Below are 20,946 nucleotides of genomic sequence, written 5' to 3'. Positions count from 1 at the left end.
AATTATTCACCCACGTTATCTTCAATTACATGGAGTACGTAGGTAGTGACAGGACATTTTATCATGCTCCTGCGACACTTATTGCTCCGGTCTGGGTGCACAGTTATATTTTGAAAATGTCAATTTTCTTAAAGTTGACCCTACTGTTTGGCACCCCATCCATCCCCCCCCCCCCCCCGTAGTTACGGTATAATGAGCCTGTAAAATGTTTCGCGTGTAGCATTGTACAATCATCTTTAATGATTATGGGACATATTTTCATTCTTTTCAGCTTATTCCAGATTCCTCGTATACGTTGAGGGGTAAGTTTCGTGATATGTTTAATTTTTGTTCGCACATCATACGATTGAGTGAAGAAATCTTTTTCGATTTTCTTTTGACCATGATGATATTGACTTTACAGTATACATAGAGCCTAATATGGTTTCAAAACGACAAAACCGATAAGCAATCACCATTTCTTTTTACGTTGTGATGTTCAGCAGGCCTATGTAGGTCTACATCATAGGTCGTCATTGTCGTTCGCTTGTTGGTTATGTGTTTTTCACTTTCGTGGTTCCTTCTTTGTATTTTTTCCCCTTTGGCTTTGGCGATCTCTATAATTATTTTTCCCTAAAAATTTGTGTCAGGTTGCATTTCAGAGCAGATGGTTTATCTCTTAAAATATTGTTTGAGCTCTTTTGTTTTTGTGAGTGATCTCCAGTACGGAGGGGTATATAGTTTAGGACGCAAGCGCAAGAGGAATATCATGGGAAATATCCCGCTGGTGTATTCTGTAGGGTTTTCGAGCTTATACCCGCGAATCATCACTTTCACTTGTAACAATCGACTGTAGATCCAATCTATTGTGCATGAGTCGCTTTTGTTTTCACATTCTTGATTGTTTAGTCGTCGAAAAGAGGAATCCTGCGCTGTCTTCAACGACTCGTTAATGTCGTCGTTCATCAATACGTTGTACTGTCATGGACAGTGGCGGATCCAGAGGGGGGCGTATCGGGCGCGCACTCCTCTTTATTATTATTTTTTGTTAAAACACTCAAGAAATAAAAAGAAAAAATGGGGCGCCTCCACCCATTTATAATTTTCTAAAGGCCCCTTCCCTTTATTGAATTCCTGGATCCGACTCTGATGGCGTTGGGGGAAATATAACTATATATCAATATGAGTAGTGGGTAGTGGGGTAAACGCCGTTTTTAAACATTTTAAATTGATTCCATCATCATAAAGCAAAATAAAACCTTCAAGTGAAACCACACTAATTGTAACATAATAAGGAATATTATTGAAGTTGTATGATTAAAAGTATCCCGTCTATATCTTCTTTGTTTTTAGAAGCTTTAAGCGAGAATATCTCAATTTAACAGGAATGGCGTTAACTCACTTTGCTACCAAACTCTTGATTATGCCTATAATAATGTACGACACGGAAAAGTTTTAGCAGAAACATAACAAGTATAGGATGCGATACATCAGAGACGATCTGGTGTCCACTCGTCTGACCGCTTCTTGAACATAAGTGATCATAATCATGTTATTATGGTCTTTAAAAAAAAATCTGCTAATTTAAACATTTGTACTAATATGCAGTGACTCAACTTTGGAGTAATTCTTGGGGCTGAATGAAATTCAGAATGTTGGCTGCAGGCAGGCGAGTTGAAATTGAGCATATGTACAGGTATCTTTTTTTTTGGGGGGGGGGGGGAGTGGGGGAAATTAAGTTAGTGAAATGGTATACACGGTTAAATACCTTTGTGTACCTTTTACACCCTAATGAAACGTGGAAGTTTAAGACACATTATTCCCTTCTACCAATGCCCTTCAGCTTTAATTTGCATATGATTCTGAAAAGTTGAACGAATCTCATAGTCCTCTTTATAACTTGATAAGTAAACACATAAAAAACTATGTGTTCATGAACATAAGAATCTTTCGTATATTTTCAGTGCTTTCCTTGTACAGGAGAAATAGATAGATAGATATCAAGACAGACAGATAGATAAATAGATTGATAAATAGATAGATCGATAGATAGATGGACGGATGGGGAGAGAGAGAAAGAGAGAGAAGAGATAGCTTTGTAAACAGTTTGTTGCATGTTCACTTTCATAAAATCAGTGTCTTTAATGAAGAAAACTTTTGGAGCTGACTCCGTTTTCTAAACACGCAGATTACAAGATCGTATAAAATAATAATGGTGTGTGTGATTTCATTCATTATCATTTTCAATTTTGTAGATTTCAGAAACGCTGTATTTCTATTTGCGCGAATCCCGAAGAGCCGTTTCCTTTGAATATATCAGCAGGGTTTCCACCAGTGACCAGAGGACTTTATTACTTTCAATTTCGAGGTTATTTCCTGGTGAAAGTCATTATTTTACTATAATAGTGCTATACAGACGGAAGTTCCGCAGCAAAAGATGATTGCCACCTCTAAGTTTTTCTCAAGACTCTCTCATTGAATTCTGACCAATTCCTCAAATAAGGTACAATTTTCTTAATTGCCATATTCTCTGGAAAGAATCCCTTCGTTTAACACGAGTTTTATTTTCTTCCTTCAGCAACATACAATATGATTTAGTATAATAGGCGAGATAGCTAGTTCAGCTCACAAGAGGCAAATCCAAGCCTAGAATACTAGTATTTTATAGGCTAACTCTGGAATCCTTCTATAAATTTGAATATAATATGACACGGAATATATCACAAACATTATATACAAATACAAAGTAGAATAATAGTATGCACAAAGCCTTTTTAAAGCCTGCAATTTTCATCGCTGCTCCTTCAAATTCCCTCCAATCCTTTTAATTTGAATCTTCTCACAAGGCTTCCACTAGAAATGTAGAGAATTGACGGTACGGCTTCAACTTTGCCGTTGGCCCTAAATCACCTAAGTTCTGTGTCACGTACTGTTATAGCCGCGATATATCCCTCTAGACTTTCAATTAATTGAACTGATGAGTGAACTAAACAAAATTCTAAATTTCTTTATCGCCGAGTTTACAGGAAAGGGATTCGGTTTGTTCATGTTTTTTTTTTTTTTTTTTTTTTTTTTTTCCAGTGACAATCGGCCGCATAAATTACCAAATCTTTGCAGAGCATGTTTAATATAAAATATCAATGTTGGGTTTTACTCCTGAATGTTTCAAATTTAGAGATGTAAGGTGAAGATTATATAGGTGCCTATATATGTAGAGAGAATAATGAACTTTTAATGAAGGAATGAGAAAGTATGAAAGAGATTGAGACCAGTCGGTACCAGAAAAGGGTAACAAAGATATCATCCTCCTTTTCGAAAGACAGTTGACGTGCAGGTTGATACAACTTCTTGTTGGTTCCTAGTCGACACACAATTATAGTGTAGCCTACTCATGAGCTAGAGAGTGATTTGAAGTTTAATATTGTATAGGCCTAATACAGTATACTAATATGATCAGTGTGGATAGTAGCCCCGGATAAGGCATATGTTAATAAGCATAAGAAAAATCAAACATTACACATGAACTGAACTGAAAAGTCGTGATGAATTTCTCGGATAAACGCGTAAATTAATAGACTGAGTCATGCACTGACGGTGGGCTAATATTTGCAGTTGGATTTTGGAGTTATTTTTAAGATGAAGTCATTCCGCTTTGTGCCATGCATGCGAGTGATCACAGCTAGGCCCACTTTGTGATTTTGTGCTCTCCTTTTTACGGCTGAGTGATAATCTGATGAGACCATAAAGAAGAGACTGAAAGTTTACTGAAGCGTGCGAGTTGCGGGGTCTGGGGGGTGTTTCATAAAGCTGTTCGTAAAGTTACGAACAACTTACGAGCGACTGGTGATCAGTTCTTATGCTGAATTATGGAAATTCTGATAAGTATAATACTAGTGTATAGCACATCAGAACTGATCACCAGTTGCTCGTAAGTTGTTCGTAACTTTACGAACAGCTTTATGAAACAGGGCCCCCGGTTGTCCGAACGAGGGTGTTTCACACAGAATTCAAGTCGATCTTAGATTTTAAGATCAACTTAAATTATGGTAGGCCGTGTGTGGCTTTAATAATATTCTAACTTGTATATAAGAATGACAATTTTGGAAACTTTTCATCAAAGCATTAATCGATAAAAGAAGTGAGCGACAAAGTTTTTTTTTTTCGTGTAAATTATGATAACAAATTTGAAGTGGATTCTAAACACATTAGATAAACTTAAGAAAGAAAGTAATGGCATACCATAATTTTAAGTCGAGCTTATAACTTTTAAGTTCGATCGACTTCAGTTCTTCGCATAGAGCTGTAACCCATACAGCTCTTCGTGAAACACCCCCTGAAAAATTTTGAGGAGATCGCTCTACCACTTCGCTCAGTTAGTAGTCAGCATACTACACACCGTCTAGAGTTGCAGCTTACATGGGTAAACCATACTGAAAAGACTTCGTTCGTCGGGAAATAAAAGGAAAGGTGCGTAGATCTGCTAAACAATACCAAAAGTTTGTGAGCAACCTTCTACGGCAGTGAGCTGTTCGTTAGCGTCTGTCGTCGCTAGGGGAGCGAGCGACGATCTGCACACGTTCGTGTACTTGAAGTTGAATAGGGCCACACACCACAGGGGGCCCAAAGCTTACTGTGCATACACGTAACATCTAACGTTATGTGTAGATTTGGATGAAAAACTTTTTTCGTTTTCGTTGAGTTCTACGTAACGTTAGATCTAACAGTAACGTTAGATCATTTTGTGATAATTCTGTGTGTGTCGATCGAGGATCCCCTTTTCTGTCAGTGCCTTTTAGCAGTCAAACGTTATTTCTTAATATTCTTCTTATTTTTAATTTTTTTTATTTTTTTTAATTAGGTTCTGATTTATTATTATTATTTTTTTTGATCAGGAAAAAAGTAAGGAACCGTGCCTTTCATTCTACGGAATCAAGGCAGCATCAGTAAGACTAAAATAAAAAGATCCGTGGCGTTACTGAGTCAGCCAGCAGATAGTAAGAGTTCTAACGTTAATGTTATAAATGTTCGAGCTCTAGAACCTTATCAACCTTGTAGGGTTGGACCTACTACTAATCGACCGCCTAATGTTTATTTGCTTGATAAGAATATTTAACACTGAAATTCACGTAAAAAACTTGACCTACGTGATTGAGAAAATCCAGCTCTATCAAATGCCGTTGTTCCCTTTTCGATTCGAAGTTTCAGTGCAAAAATATCGCCGACGAACTTGCGTGGCCTCGTTTCAGCTCCCCGCAGTAAATCGCGTTTTTAGGATCGACCGCTGATTTTGCATTGACAATGCACGTAAACCGAGTTGTATTGAACACCGTGTTGTACGAAACTTTTTAGAAGCCTTTTAGAAACTTCCATAGACATTACATTGTGCTGTCATTACGATTCGGTGAAAATATTCATTCGAAATTTTGTGCTTGATTAAAACCATTAATGAAGAGTGAATTATCGCGTTTTCCCACACCATCCTAATCTACATTCAAAGCCAATCCATTTTTATGTGCTTTGCGCGCAGAGAAGTGCGTATTAAGTGTTCAGTGCGCGAATTATACGCGGTCGGTTTCAATAAGGGTGGTCGATATGTAGTAGGGCTACCATACATAGATATAACCCGGTAAAAATGGGAACTCAGAGAACTAGATAGGCGCGCTAACACTAACACATTACACTTCATTTAACAAGAATACGGTACGGTAGGCCCTACCTAAAGATAATGTCTATGTATATGTTTAAGTATTTAGTGTAGCATTCATCATGAAGTCTAATTTTTGTGCAGGGTATTTTCTTTCAGGTGCAGGCAACTATGTCACTCGGCATCTTAAATTTGTTTTCATATTGGTCCTGGATGTAAATTCATACATGCATGGCTTGGGTTCTTTAATAGCCACTCATAAGAAACAGACGGGGCAGCTAGCATACATTTATTGCAAGTCTCCTGGCCAACTCACTGAAGTTATAGCCAGTTTAATAATCGGGTTATATGGCATATAGGCTTATACATGTAAATTCAAATTTCAACATAGAAATTCATGAAACAAATTATAACAAAATATGCAAATGAGAACACAATAGCTGAAACTGAATACCGGTATACTTGTATTTTATGGCTGTATAAAAGCTGAAGTGGCTATGAGCAGTAAATCCCTACACTAATACGGTACATCATTTCACTTTTTCAGGTGATACAGGTGTTGCTTGATGTCTTTAAGGAGTGCTTAAAATGAGCTACCCACCACCACAGCAAGCATTCCCATCATCTGCACCCCCTCAACCAGGCTACCCTCCTCCCCAACAAAGCTACCCTCCACCTCAACAAAACTACCCTCCACCACAAGGTCAGCCTCTGCCCCAACAAGGCTACCCTTCACCTCAAGGTCAGCCTCCGCCCCAACAAGGATATCCACCACAACAGGCTCCGCCCCTACCAACCAAACCAGGTAGTTTGCCGCCGGAGCAACCGCATCCACTCCAACCACCTCCACAACTAGGCCAGCCAGCAGCGAGTACCAGTAGTCCAGCTGCAAACACCGCCTTGCCTGGTGGAGCTGATGATGGCACTAAAACAGATGTGAGAGCATACTAGTAAATCTGGAGATGTAGACTGATGTAGACACACAGTTAACTCTTTGTATGCCATGGTGTAAACCTACTGTGTGCCACATTATCCTGAGACCACAACATAGTCATGCTTTGGGAAAATGTTCTGTTTCTCTAAATGTATGTATGCAACTTTTACAGAAATGATACCTTGACTTGTTAGGAGCAAAGTTGTAGAGAAAATGCCAAGCTCTGCTTTGATGTAAATTGTATGACAATTTATTGTATGATTTCTTTTCTTTCAAATGACCAGTAGGCCGTAGATATATTAGGCATATGACTTTTGCATACAAAATAGTGAAAGAAACTTGAAATTTACTCGCAAATCCAGTAGGGAACACCCCTTGATAGTCAATCACCACATAAAATGCAAGCTATGAGTGACAGGGATAGAATCGTGAGAAATACTTTTGTTAATTGTACTGGGGCATTTGGTGGTTTATCGATCAGTTTAGGTGGGTTTGTGCGTTTGACAGAGACTCCAACCCCTTCTGATCTGGAGATTCTCATCCCGCCTGAAACCCCTAGCAAACGGGAGACTCCAACTTACGCACATCCACGAGCGCAAAGTCCTTTGCGGTCTAGGATTCTAGATGCTCTCTCGCGCTATTTAAGGCTTATTTTTCAACATACAATGAAATTAAGTAAGAAATCATTTAAAGCGGGAGAAATCAAATCTCAAGCGGGAGAACGGGAGATTCTGCAAAATTGGGCTTTCGGAGGGAGATCTCCCGTCGAAAGCGGGAGAGTTGGACTCTCTGGTTTGAGTGGAATATGTGAAGTTGGCACGCTGTCAACTGAGTCTGGCATGCAAACATGGCACATATAAAGAGTTCAAGGAAACAAAACACAATTTACAGCACTTCAGCTTGCACTACATATATCACGTCCTGAAGAACATTAGCAAAGCTCCTGAGTAAGCTGACGTTTAATTGCCAGTGGAAGATACCAACTAGTTCTTTAGGCTTTATAGATATATGCTGCTATGAAAAACATTCACATACAATTTAAACATATGGAATAGTTCTTCCCACAGGTGGGAGATAAAATATGTGACAGAGAAGTGACAAATAAAGTACCTGGTAATTTTAAATCTTTTGATTTTTGTACAGCCTGACCTTGATGACCCCAAGGAGACTGACCTGCTGCCAGCCAACATGGACCCAGTGGCTGGCTACGACATGATGGACATTGTTCTCCCTCCTCCTCCTCCGACATACGAAGAGGCTGTCGCCCAGCCTGAGAGAGACTTTACTGCTGAGTAAGTTTGTAGGCCCGTCAATAGCATTCAGTATCAGTCATGTCTGATGGAGACAATTTTTTTTTGGTCATTTTAAAACATGAGTTTGAAAAACCTGTGGAAAGTGTAAATGTAGCTGAAAAGCCTTGACCCAGACCTTCTTTTATTAGTCCGCCAAACTAGAATGCTTTTGCATTTGGCAACAAAGATATTACATCGTGTTGTATGCCATAAGTACCTTAAAAGTCTCTTTATTACTTCAGTTGTTTTGTTTACTGTGTGTGATGTATGTGTGTATCCTAAAATATGTGCTGTGGTATGATGTCTCAAGTCTTTAATAATGTGCTGGACTGCCCCACCCCACTCATGTAGAGATGCTCTACTGTACGTCCCTTACACATCCTGCAGATATGTCGGTGTGCCCATCTTCCTGTTCTGCCATATAGGCCCGTATTCTGCTAAAAACTTAGACCCGAGTTTAAACCCACGCCTGGGTCTAAAGTGGGTTTTTTGGGTTTAAACCTGGGTTTAAACCACCAGTTTAGACCCAGGTTTAAACCCAGGTTTAATTGGTATTCTGCTAAGTCCAGCTGTGGTCTAAATAGGGTTTAAATTAAACCTACCCAGGAGGAGGTTTATTTCGAGTTTAAATCGAGTCTATCATTGCGATGACTGGTAAATGTACCAGCACACAGATCAATGCCAATGGCACAAAACGAGTGGCTGGCTGGATACAGCAGCAGCTGCCTGCAGCTAGCTTGCCGGCCACACGCGTGTACACACGAGATACGCCAAAGAGACTACGTACTAACCGTTCGATCTAACGTTAGTACTTGTACACTTAGAAGAGACTCGAGATCTAAATGTTAGAAATACTAGTCCTAACGTTAGTACTCCCTGTACTAATAAGTATACGTTAGTCTAGACTTTACGATGAAAATAACCTGAAGACTAGACCAAGAACTCAATGTAGGACTAGAGGGTAGAGCCCGAGGTCGATTTGGCATAGATAGACCAGATCGAGAACCTAATGTTAGATCGTAGGACTAAAGTTAGGACTAGGAGTAGGGTTCTACTATTACACGTTAGTAGAACCTATTCGAATAGCTAGAGTACATTATTGTAACGTTAGGACTAACGTTAGATCTATAGATTAAAAGTTAGGTTAGTGTGTTACGGTACGGTAGGTAAAATCTACTTATCGAGACAGGGTTGATATAGGCCTCGATCTATTTCTAAATTTTAGAATGGTTTCCATTTTTATAAACTGACAATCTTAAGAGAAAAGCTTTTATTCAATTTCCTGCCTCAAAAATCCTGGTTTGATCAAGATCGCCAATCCATTCCGAACTTACGATTCAATCGACATAAAAAGCCATGTCCCATCCAGCGCACACAGCAACCGTGCCGCCCGCCGGCGCGGCGCGATGGCTCTGCTGGTACTGTACTGATGAGCATTCAAAGCTAGCTAGCCAGGAATATAATAGCGCTACGCTTACCATGTATCCTGTGATGTGCGTCGCACACGTACACAAACTGTACAGTAATGTACAGTGCTTCACGAGTCGTCGCAAGCAAAAATACAGCATGCCCTTATTCGACATAAATACCCGTAAAAACTATTCAAAATCCAAGAAATTCACGCTCATGTGGCTGATACACTGCCAATAATAAATTTAAGTGGATTTGTGGAGAGAAAAGTACTCAGAGAGGGAGAATTTCTTCTTCCATAGAGGGCACCATGGTGGCTTGACCCAAGACCATTTCGGGTTTAATTTAAACCCGAAATAGACTTGGGTTTAACTAAACCTCGCTAGCAGAATGCAAAATTAAACCTCGGGTCTAGCTAAACCATAGGTGAGTCTAAAATGGGTTTAAACCTTGGTCTACAGTAGAATACGGGCCATAGTGTCTTGCAAAGGTCATTCCACGCCATATAATAGTTGCCTGATAAAAATTTTCTTATTCCGTAATGTCCCTTCCTCCTGTACCATTGTGCTTAAATGTCCTTGTTCTGCCCACAAGGATATGGCGAGATATCCCTCCCATCATGTGTACACATTTGAGCAGTGATATTCCTGTATCACTGATGATGCTCTTGTTCTTTCCTGTCAAACAGAATGCCAAAGCTGAAAGAAGAAGAGGCCAGGAAGGCCCTCCTCGCGCTTGTGGAAGAGAAAACCTGCTGGGGTAGAGACGCAGCAGACGACCTCATCTTCAAAAACATTGAGCACACTGCTGCCTTCCATGTGAGTCAATGGCCTGAATTCACCGAGGTGGTACAATTGTGAAACCATGGTTTAAACCATGGACAATTTGTATGGAGCGCCAAGTGTTGCATGGCCTAATTCGTTACGAAACGATCATTTCGTCGAAGAAATGACTGATTTTGTAATGAAACAAAACACTTGGTGCTCCATATGAATTGTCCATGGTTTAAACCATGATATCAGTTGTACCACCTTCGTGAATTCAGGCCAATGATTTTACTGTTTTTTTTTTCTTTTAAGGGGAAAAAACCCCAAAAGAAGACAGGTGTGTTGGGAGAATAGCAAGTGGCTGTATGTCCATGTATTACCACGTGGGCAGTGTAGTGATTTGTTTTGTTGTGACACTAATGTCTTTCAGTGCCCAGTCTCCAAGATTACAGGTTACAGGGTATGCTGATCACTGAAAACACCACCCCCAGAAAAAACAAAAACAAAAACAGATTGATAAAAGTTTGAGTACCATCACAGTGAAGCATTAATCAATGGGAACAAATTTGTGACTGATGACATGAGCAGGTAGATTTTGTAGCACAAGATAAGATGACAATAATATTTATGCTTTCATGACACATGGTCAGCATTTACATAAGAATGCAGTAATGTTAGCTGTTCTTACACAATGTACTGTAGATGCTCTCCCTGAACAATCAGCTTATTATTTTATTGTCAATGGAAGACAAAATTATGATAAACTTTGAAAATTATCTAGTTGATGCTTGGGAAGGGGGATGATTTTATTGGTATGTGTTGGGTTAGAGGTCGGGGAGGTGGGTGGGGAGGGGGGATTGTGCAGTAGAGCATGCTCGCCTCTTTCTTATTCTTTGCCACTACTGTATGTATCTATGCACAAGTATGCTCTTCAATGTCCTGGAGTTTCTGACAATCTTTGAAAAGCAATTCCCTAATATATTTTTCTCAACATATGATTTGTTCTATTCCAGTACATTTTAGAGACATATACAGAAAGCAGGTCCACAAAATGGGTTCATGAGCCATATGTTGGTGAGTTGTAGAATTAGACAGTCTCACTTTTTTAAGATCCCTCTCTTTTTGTTGCTATTTCTGTTTCTTTTCTTGTTTTGAACTTTTCAGGGGTTTTCCAGCTTTGCAAATCAAAATTTTGTTAGTGTTTTTTTTCCCCCAGATCTGATGACCTGTCATAACAGCCTTTCATGTCATATGCTTCTGTAAATGAACTTCCAAGCAATGCTGTTATTTGAAAGATAAAGACCAAGGACAAATTGAAGAAAAAAAGAAATTCATACAAATTTGCACAAATTCACCATGTGAAATTGCACATAAATTAGAGGTATGTTTTGTGTGTTTTGAGAATGTCTTTTGCTAGTATGCACTTGTTTGTGTGTTGGTAAAATGAAAAGATATTCAGCTTGGATTTCTGACCTTTTCTGCAGAAATTTAGTCAAAGGATGTTTTCAGTGTTTACATTTGCCTAAATACATGGTGATGCCTGATGTTGCAACTGGAAGGTATTTTTCTATTGTTTTACTTCAAAATGAATATTCCAGGCCTAATGATATTTGCCTCTGGTTTTACACTGAGAATACCCAATGTGTCCCACCACCTTTTACCGCATACGTCCGTTCTGAATCATGTAATTATAGGCTTGTCAAATGACCTGCTGAAAAAAAAAGTGCTTGTGTTAATTTGTTCCATGCTGTTTATTATTACATAGTTATATGTCCTGCTTGTAAATTAAAGATCAAATCATTGATGGCCCAATGAATGGTCCGGCCCCTGCACCCTGGAACATACCTGTAGAGATGCCAACCATGTTCAGGAATGCTGTCCAACACGTTGAGGTACCTCACACAGCCTCTGTCAAGGTGAGAATGATAGGGTGATTATGCATGCAGGTGTCCTTGTCAGTGTTAAAGGGAAGTTTCCCCACGTATGAGGATTGAGTGAAGTGAACGCAGTATTAGTAGAACATATCAGTGACATTTTTAGAACAATGAGAAAATCCCTTCAAAAGTTATGAATTTTTAGGGTTTTGGTGCTGCCATCGCTGGATGAGAATTAAGACTACAACAATGTGTGACGTCGTTGGAGGAGAATCATATAAAGAAAATATAAGGACAATTCCCAAAAATTGCATTTTTCCACCATAGTGAAAGAGTGAGTGACTTGCTACTTTTAGGAAGCAGAGGGAACAATGTTACCCTTTTGTATGTCAGTAACAAGCTAAAGGAATAAACACTTTTCGTACGAGATGAAATTTTGTGAAGTTCTCTTAATCTTTTCTTTAGGCCTATATCATCCTGCAGGGACATCACAGACTGTTGTAATGCGGTGATGTCTGCACCAAAATTGTGAAATTCATAACTTTTGAGTGGACTATTAAAAACAGATTTCCTTTCACAGTGTTCGGCTAAACTTGCTGCACTCACTCAATCCTAATGTATATTTTGGGAAAATTCCCCACTTACATTTGTCTTTTTTGTTTTTTTTTGTAGAGAAACTCAATTGTCTTTCCATCAATTCCATCTTGGTGTGACAGACCAAAGCATTGGTTAGACTTGTGTAGGTCAAAGGTCAGGGTTGAACAATTTGCTATTTTGGCTCTACAGTGAAGGAGTTTTGACATGAATTATGAAAAAGTGTGATGGGATGACACACAAACATGTTGTTTGTTTTGTTTTGTTTTGTTTTGTTTTGCAAATTGGAATAAAGGATAGGGGTCATATTGAACACTGAATCCTGGAATAACACCTCCCAAGTCATGAAAAAGCTGAAAACAGCTGACAACACAACAACAAAAGCAGGTGATTGCAGGGAAATTCCCAAACTTTCTCCAGGCTATTGTCTTCAGCTCTTGCTGAGGAGAGGAGAGTAGTTTGAATTAATGCAACTCGATAAATATAAATTTGTCAACAGTTTCTTCATACTGTAGACATGGATATTAAAAGATTTACCGTGTGGCTGATTACTCTTATTGTGATCATGTTGAGACTGAAGAACATCAGTATGTAAATTTGAATATGCTTCTGTCAGAAATGATTGTGGTGTGTGGGGTTAAGTGTTGACAAACAGTTCTTTTTTTTCCAATTATGAATGCTCAGAATTTTCTGTGTTTCTCTAATTGGCAGCCTTGTCATAATTGTAGGGGCTCTGGCTATTGACAATGCGTCAGATGTTCTGGACGTGGAACGGTAAGTTCTTACCTGTAAAGCATTACGCAGGAATCAATGAAAGGCTGAAGACCCATGATAAAGGACTGGAATTTTCAAACAAAGATATTCCTAAGTAACTTGACAATATGCAGCCTGGAAGAGAGGATGTTCATAATAATAACAATAATACAGTGTACTTTTAATGCGCCTATTCCACATAGCTAACATGCTCAAGGCGCAGTCGAAGAAGTAACTTATGTAATACAAAAATCCTTACACAAACATGCACATGAAAATGAATGACACAATAATGATAATGATAAAAAATCATACAATTCTACTGGAAATTGGTTACGAACAAATGAGTCTTGAGGGCAACTTTAAAGGAGTCAACATTTGAAATGTAACGGACAGCTTGAGGCAACTGATTCCACAGATAAGGTCCAGCATGTGCAAATGACCGATCCCCCCGTGATTTCTTCGTTTTTGGAACAACAAGCAATCTACAATCGAATGACCTTAAACATCTTGGAGGATTCATCCTGTACCCATGCCCACAGATATATTGTAGTTTAGATTAGTCTGCAGAGCTTATGTCAAGGTTATAAAACTCACTCAAAATTTCTCCATATGTGCACCATGTCCTGTAATATTGATAAAATTTTGTGATTGACCATTCATTGAACAATGCTGTTAATTGCTCTAACCCATTGCCTATATTATGTGAGCTTTATTTGTCTAGGTATAAACTATACATTGGATTTAAGAATCCAGGAAGAAAGAATCTAAAGCACCATACTTATGTTTCCTTGACACTATTGTACATTTGCTTAATGTTCATACAATGAGTGCAGAAGCTGTCTAAATCTCTAGGCCACTCTTGACAGATGGCAATAAAGACAGGTTGTACTACTATTATGTGTGTGCGTGTGTGTGTGTGTGTGTGTGTGTGTCTGTGTGTTTATGTGTATTAAATGTGCATGCATTGGTTCTAACTGGATACCCCTCTGCTTGGCACAGACCATGTGTTCTTGGTGTGGTGGGGATGGCTGGAGGATCGTCAGTCACTACGATGGTGACCACAGCTACACTGACCATGAGATCTGTTACTCGTGTGGTGGAGATGGCAGGAAAAGGTCAGTGTTATGCAATCAATCAAAATCATCTCTTAGAGCTACTGATACCAGAGGAGATGCCGGAAAAATAGTATTACACATTCTAATCATTGGAGTTGCAGTTAGCTGTTTGCCTTTGATTTAGTCTTGATGGTAACTCAGTCTTTGAACAATATATGAAAGTATCATGACCATCTATGACTCAAAATAAAAAGGTTGCCCAGTGTACTGAAAAATATATTGTAATAAGAAAGTAGTTGTCATGGGGGGGGGGGGTGGTTATTTGCTAAACTCTATAATTTTCCATCATTTTTATATTGATCAATATATGCATCGTACATAATAGTGTCTAGAGTTTTGAATAATGGGAATGTACATGTAGTTACACAACAATTAAAGAGAAATTACTCAATTAGAACTTCAATATATCAGTCAATGCATGACAAAAAGGTCTTTCTTGAGTGCCCTCTTACAGTAAATGTATACATTTAAATGCATTCTTCTGAATTACATATCATGATTGTTATGAAATAGGAATGACGTATGGCTGTGACTGTTTTGTTGGAATGGGAAGTTTGAGTAAATGCAGATGTTATAATGCAAAAAAAAAAAAAACACCCAAAAACTTCTTTACTTTGAAGTGACATTTAGATAACAACTGAAATCTGGATAGAGTGTCAAAACATCTTAATATCTGCTTTGGATGTTATTGCATATTTATGAAACTATGTTAGCTTTATAGTGAGGGTCCTCTGCTCTCAGCTGAGCTCTCGGAAGAAAATCCTGTAGCGTAGGAAGATAATGTGACATCGGCTACCTTGTGTCAAACTCATAGCCCTTTCTGTGCCAGGGGCTTTAGACAGTGTGTACAATGCTGTAGGACTTTCTGTGCCATTCAACACTCGAAGTACGGTACATGAAGACTTGAATTATTGTATACAATGGCAGGGGTGGATCTAGCTTTTTGCTGGGGGGGGGGGGGTGGGCATTGACCCAATGACGATGGGTCGTGACAAGCAACAGCAACAAAATAACAAAGCAAAACAAAATATTAAACAAAAACAAAGGTCTTCACATTTTCTGCTGCCACTTCTCAATTCAAATTGGCTGAAAAAAGAAAAAAAATCTTCATATTTTCACATTTTCACACATCTGTCCTCATTTATACACACGTAACTTGAGTGATATTAAGTGGAATTTTACTAGACGTGGTCCAATTATGAAGTATCATGGGACAACTACTTGATTAGATTTTGGGTGAAATGGCTAGAAGTCAAAGGTCAAGGTCAAATCATGAAATTGTATCCGTTTATGCGATAACTCAAGACTGGATGAAGTAAATTTCACCAAACTTGGTCAAAGGATGATGTATGATGGGGCAATTAATTAAGTAGTTTTTGAGTGTAAGTGGCAAGAGGCCAAAGATCTAAAGGTCAAGGTCAAATGCTCCAAATTTTACTTATTCCGCTATATGTATGCTAATGCCTGAAGTTATTTTCTTGAAACTTAGTGTATACATGTCCTACCAAAAGAAGATTCTCCAGAGAGAGTTTTAGGTCATAAGGTCAAAAGGTCAAGGTTCAGGTGAAACTAGAATTTCACTTTTTCTCCATATCTCGATTGCTAATGGTTCAAGGTATCTTCACAGAACTTGGTACTTATATATGCATGTGCATTTGTACTGACCAGCAGGGATTAGCTAGGAAATTTAGGGGTCATGGTCAGAGGTCAGGGGTCAAAGATCAAGGTCAACTCCTCAAATTTCATATTTATGCAATGCTTGCAGGATTTTTCTTAAAAACATGTATTACCTAATGGAGATTCTCTGGGAAATTTCCCACCAAAAGGTCAAAGGTCAAAAGGTCAAGGCTCAAGTGAAAGTGCTATATTTCGCTTTTTCCCCCATATATTGAGAGTGACTGAAGGTATCATGAAACTAAGTACATATTTTTATGCATGTTTTACCTGACAGTGATTCTCTTTGGAATTTTAGGGTCAAAGGTGAAGGGTCAAAGGCCAGGCTAGAATGCAAAATGTTTTTTATTTAATACTGAAATTACACTTTTCCTTCAAACCTTGAAAATTACTGAATGCATAAACTTATAAAAGGGTCAAAAGTCAAGTAAAAATTTTGTAATCCCCAAATACATATAGGCCTACCTGCACTCTCAGACAATGTGGCAAACTTAGTCCAAGGAAAGCGAACATATTCATCACATTTGTGACAAACCGGTCATTTCAGTATTTTGCCAGTTATGTGAAACTGTCATCACGCATTGTCAAGACATTGTACTATAGACGTATCAGGAGAACCATGCATTATGGTGGAGGCATACCAGTCACCGTAGCGACATTTCTAGGTTTGTTTGTTTGTTTTTTTCTGGGGGAGGGGAGGAGTACCAATTCAAAAATTCCTATAAATCATGGATCGATGTCACTCGTGAAAACATCTTCCCCCTGTGTGACTGTGCAGATGCTCCCCTTGCGATGGAAGTGGAAGGGTGATGTGTCGAACCTGCACAGGGCAGGGCCAGCTGAAGTGCTACATCAGGCTCACTGTCGAGTGGTAAGTGCTACAAAGTGATGGATTTGCAATTCAGAGCAATGTTAATGATAATGATGATGATGATGAAGAAGAACATGATCATGATCATGATTATCATCATCATCGTAATTATTACTATCATAGTGAATGTAATTATTGTTGTTATCATATCATAATAATAGTGTTGCCAGCAATACCTTAGTGATTTTTTTTTTTTTTTTTTTTTTTTTTTTTAGAGAAATATGATGTTTACCTCCTTCATTTGATCATGTTCCTGGGAAATGAAGGAAAACCGAAATACTTGAGTATTAAGAAGTCATTCCGATGAGAAATATTCTTAATCTTGAAATCATAATTTGATTTAATGATGACCATATTCCAACAAAATGGAATGTGTCAACTGATATTAATTTAGAAGTCTCTCGATGATGTCTTAATATTAGTTACATGCTGAGGAAAAATGTTTCATACAGCGACGCATTTCAGCATCGGACAGCAACTTGGATTTCTAAGATATCAACTTCAGTTTTCTTTCTTGCACTTGTGTGCATGTGTTTTATTTATACTTCCTTAAAAGTGTTATACCCATTGAACATATGTTTCATTGTGCCATCATGTAAGATATGGCATACATTATGTACTCATACTTCAGGAGCCCCATCTACAAGCTGTGCTTTCTAGTGGTCCCAACTAAGCCTTTCATTCCCAAGTATTGCAGAACTGCTTCATTGTATTATGTCATTATTTTGTATGTTTTATTATTTAAAGTAAATTCAACTGAACTTGATCTTTATTCATCCCTGTATTGATGCTGCAATGTAGGAAAAACCATATGGACGATTATATCGTTGAAAGAACGGCTCTACCAGACGAGCTCATCCGAAATGTCACGGGAAAAACAGTCTTTGATGAGGAGAGTCCCAAGGTGATCCTCTTTGATAATTAACAACTCTGTACATTGTAACATATCCTAGTCCCTGCCCCTCCATTTTTTCCGGGGGGCTGTCCTGAGGCATTTAGTTGCAACTTGCCAAACTGTATCAGAAGAATTTGAATGAAACAAAAAAAACAAAAAATAAACAAACAATAGCAGCACACACACACACACACTTAAAACAACACAAAAACAAAACAAATAGCAGAACATTGAAATAAAAACTTGACCTTCTTGCAGCTAGTGTTGGGTCCCATGAGAGATATATGTTAATACAACAGGAATTAAGAGGATTATGTGTGCCCTATATGCTTATTCAATGATGGTTAGCTTCAGGACGTCTGTGCAAAATTGTCTAGAAAGCAAGCCATATTGCTAAAGTTTATGCTACCAAGTCTTTCGCAAAGCACTTAATGAATGATATGGTACATATGGATATGTGATAATAATTGTCTACTTGATACTGTGACTCTCACAAGAAACGATCTTTACATAGATTTAAACATGGTTTTGCTGAATATCTTTACCTGTCTGTAATGCCTTTAGCTTGCAACCCATTTGGTGTATAGGTTTTAGCATGGAGCTATATAAGTGCTTCTACAATGGTTTCATTTGACTTTCTTGCAAATCATGTCTCTTGTTCTTTGTACTATGGAGGAAGCACTATAATTTTCTTTCCTCTGAGCTTCACTCCTAGAAAGATTATGGCCTTCTGAATTTGATGATATGCAGTAATGATGCATTACATGTGTGATGTAATCTCTGGGAAAAGTGAATTAAAAAAAAATCAATATCTGTAGCAGGTGTCTAGTTTTTGAAGAACCGGACATTTAAAGTCGAACAGTATCACTTACAAACACTTCACAATTTGTATATTAACCCGTTAAAGACGAGTCCCAAGAATACTCGGGCAGGTGTCTATGTGAAATATGTGTATAGCAAAATCAGTCCGTCCTCTGTGGGTTAAAAGGCATTTTAACATCAGACATGGAAACAATTGGAACCACTGCCTAATTAATTTACCCATGACAACAGAATTCATGCAAAGTGTAGGAGCTAAGATTACAATCTCACGTGGAATATAAATATATATATTTTTTAATTGATTAATTGATTAAGTGTTTCTCTCCTCCCTAAATTGTCAGGTGTGGCCCATAAAACATTTTCCCGTGGCAGAAGTGAATAGCGGTTCAGAGAGGTTGGTCCAGCGGCATGCCCATGCGTACAGTCAGGAGAGGCTTCATCGGCAGGTGAGTGTAGGGGGTGGGATGGGGGTGGCAAAGCAGACCTGAGACTCTATTTTTTGGGCTGCCTAATCAGCAATTGATTATCAAGTTGCCATTCCGAGAGCTCAATTAACCTTGCGTTCACACTAGGCCCAGCCTCTTTAATACAACTTATTGTCAAGACTTCTTCAGTGCACTCCCGTTATAACATACACGATTATATTATAAATTCCTGTTAGAAGGAAGTAAAAATTCAGGCCGCAACATTTATCCACTCTATGTATTTTTATTGTTTATTTGTTCAGTTATAACGAAATTTCAATATTACGAAAGAAAACTGCCGGTCCTAAGGACTTTGTTATAACGGGAGTCCACTGTATAGTCTGACTACCAGACCAGCTGCCTGTACTACTTTGCTTCCCTGAGTATTAATGCCCTTTAGTGACGAGAAAGGTAGCAGGTTGAGCTGGATGGTCCTTCAGCTGCCTTTGCTGAGTGATGCTGGGCAAAGGCAGCTGCAGGACTATTTTATGGAAGGGACTATCCAGTTAGCAATTAATTTGGCATTTTATGGAAGTGACTACAATTAGCAAAATTAATGGTTTGGAAACCAGACTTCGGCTACTCTCTGGACTGTCCCTATGCTGCCGGGGCAGTCGGGGTTTGGGGCATTTTGGGGCCGTTGGGGAATTTGATTCTTGGGCGTTGTACCTGCCAACTGTTCCCACTTACAGAAACATTCCTGTTTTTTTTTTTTTTTTTTTTTAAAGGAAGGAAGAAGCTCTATTCAACCTATCAACAAGTGCTAATAGTAATGAAACGTAGAAGGGTGAAAACTCCTATTTTTGCATGATTTTCTCCCTGTTATTTCTATTTCTCTGAATTTAGGGGTGACAGGTATGGGGTGTACTGAACATAAACTGCTTTGAGTAAACAACCATTCAGCATCATTATTATTTTTTAATGAAAGGGACTAAATAGACTGCATAATGATGGAGTAATTATTTATCTATCATCCTCTTATCTCTATTCAGTACAAAAATCAAATTTTGTGAATACATATAGATATTTGCATATATGGGTACTTTATAAATTTGATGCAATTGAAGGAAAACATCAGTTTGCAAACCCTTCTCAGTTCTTTCTCTATCTGTCAGATATGTACCCATGTTTGTTTGATTGTCAGAATGTGATTAAGCTAAGAATGTGTGCACTTCTGTTCTTGCACACAGCGCCATCAAATACAAGTGACACCAGTTGTGGAACTCCAGTGCCAGTATGATGACGAATCATTTACATACTTTGTTTACGGCTTTGAGAACAAGGTATATGCCCCGGATTATCCCATGCAGTGCTGTTGGGGCTGCAGTATATTGTAAGCTTTACTTGGCCCCATTCATGTCCAAACTGTGTAAAGGTTCGTGTCAGTGCAACTAATGTCCAAGCTTCTAGCCCTCATGACATACATATAGTCAACAAATACATCATTCTCTTATCTAACACAAAATCTTCCTTTTTTTTTTTTCTTTCTATTTTGACTTAAGAATACCCAAAATGTTTCATACATCTGGATTTATGTGGCATTCCCCACTGGATATTGAGTAAAAATCAACCTTGTCAAAAGACAAAAACAAAAACAAAAACAAGTAACAAATACAAAATTTTGCTATTACAGTGGACTCCCGTTATAACGAAGTCCTCGGGGCCAGCAGTTTACTTTCGTTATATCAAAATTTTGTTATGACTGAACAAATAAACAATAAAAATACATAGAGTGGATAACATTGCGGCCTGAATTTTTATTTCGTTGTAACCGGAATTTCATTATAACCGTGTTCGTTATTAACAGGAGTGCACACTGTACTGTTATCATAATGTGAATGAATGTATTTTTTTT

General features: G+C 38.4%; 2 protein-coding genes across 2 annotated transcripts; both read left to right on the top strand.

Annotated features, from left to right (window-relative positions):
• Positions 1-4,339: 4,339 nt before the first annotated feature.
• On the top strand, positions 4,340-7,853 carry LOC140243747 (uncharacterized). Its single transcript, XM_072323417.1, has 3 exons — positions 4,340-4,446; positions 6,171-6,559; positions 7,701-7,853. Exons 2-3 carry the CDS (start codon positions 6,212-6,214, stop codon positions 7,851-7,853), a joined length of 501 nt encoding a protein of 166 aa, XP_072179518.1. The 5' UTR covers positions 4,340-4,446; positions 6,171-6,211.
• A 2,095-nt stretch (positions 7,854-9,948) lies between these two features.
• Positions 9,949-20,509, top strand: LOC140241334 (protein SSUH2 homolog). Its single transcript, XM_072321065.1, is given in 9 exon segments — positions 9,949-10,077; positions 11,040-11,100; positions 11,818-11,942; positions 13,206-13,268; positions 14,250-14,365; positions 16,818-16,910; positions 17,712-17,814; positions 18,969-19,073; positions 20,282-20,509. Coding segments are annotated over 9 exon segments (942 nt in total). The 3' UTR covers positions 20,429-20,509.
• Positions 20,510-20,946: the final 437 nt, after the last annotated feature.

This window comes from Diadema setosum, chromosome 2, assembly GCF_964275005.1.
Source record: "Diadema setosum chromosome 2, eeDiaSeto1, whole genome shotgun sequence".
Classification (NCBI taxonomy): domain Eukaryota; kingdom Metazoa; phylum Echinodermata; class Echinoidea; order Diadematoida; family Diadematidae; genus Diadema; species Diadema setosum.
This window is presented reverse-complemented; position numbering and strand designations above follow the sequence as displayed.

Bases quoted from the DNA above. Each gene is read 5' to 3' on its own strand.
- LOC140243747 (XM_072323417.1), top strand. From the start codon at position 6,212: ATGAGCTACCCACCACCACAGCAAGCATTCCCATCATCTGCACCCCCT. The intron at 6,560-7,700 runs GTGAGAGCATAC...ATTTTTGTACAG, and splicing joins ATGATGGCACTAAAACAGAT to CCTGACCTTGATGACCCCAA.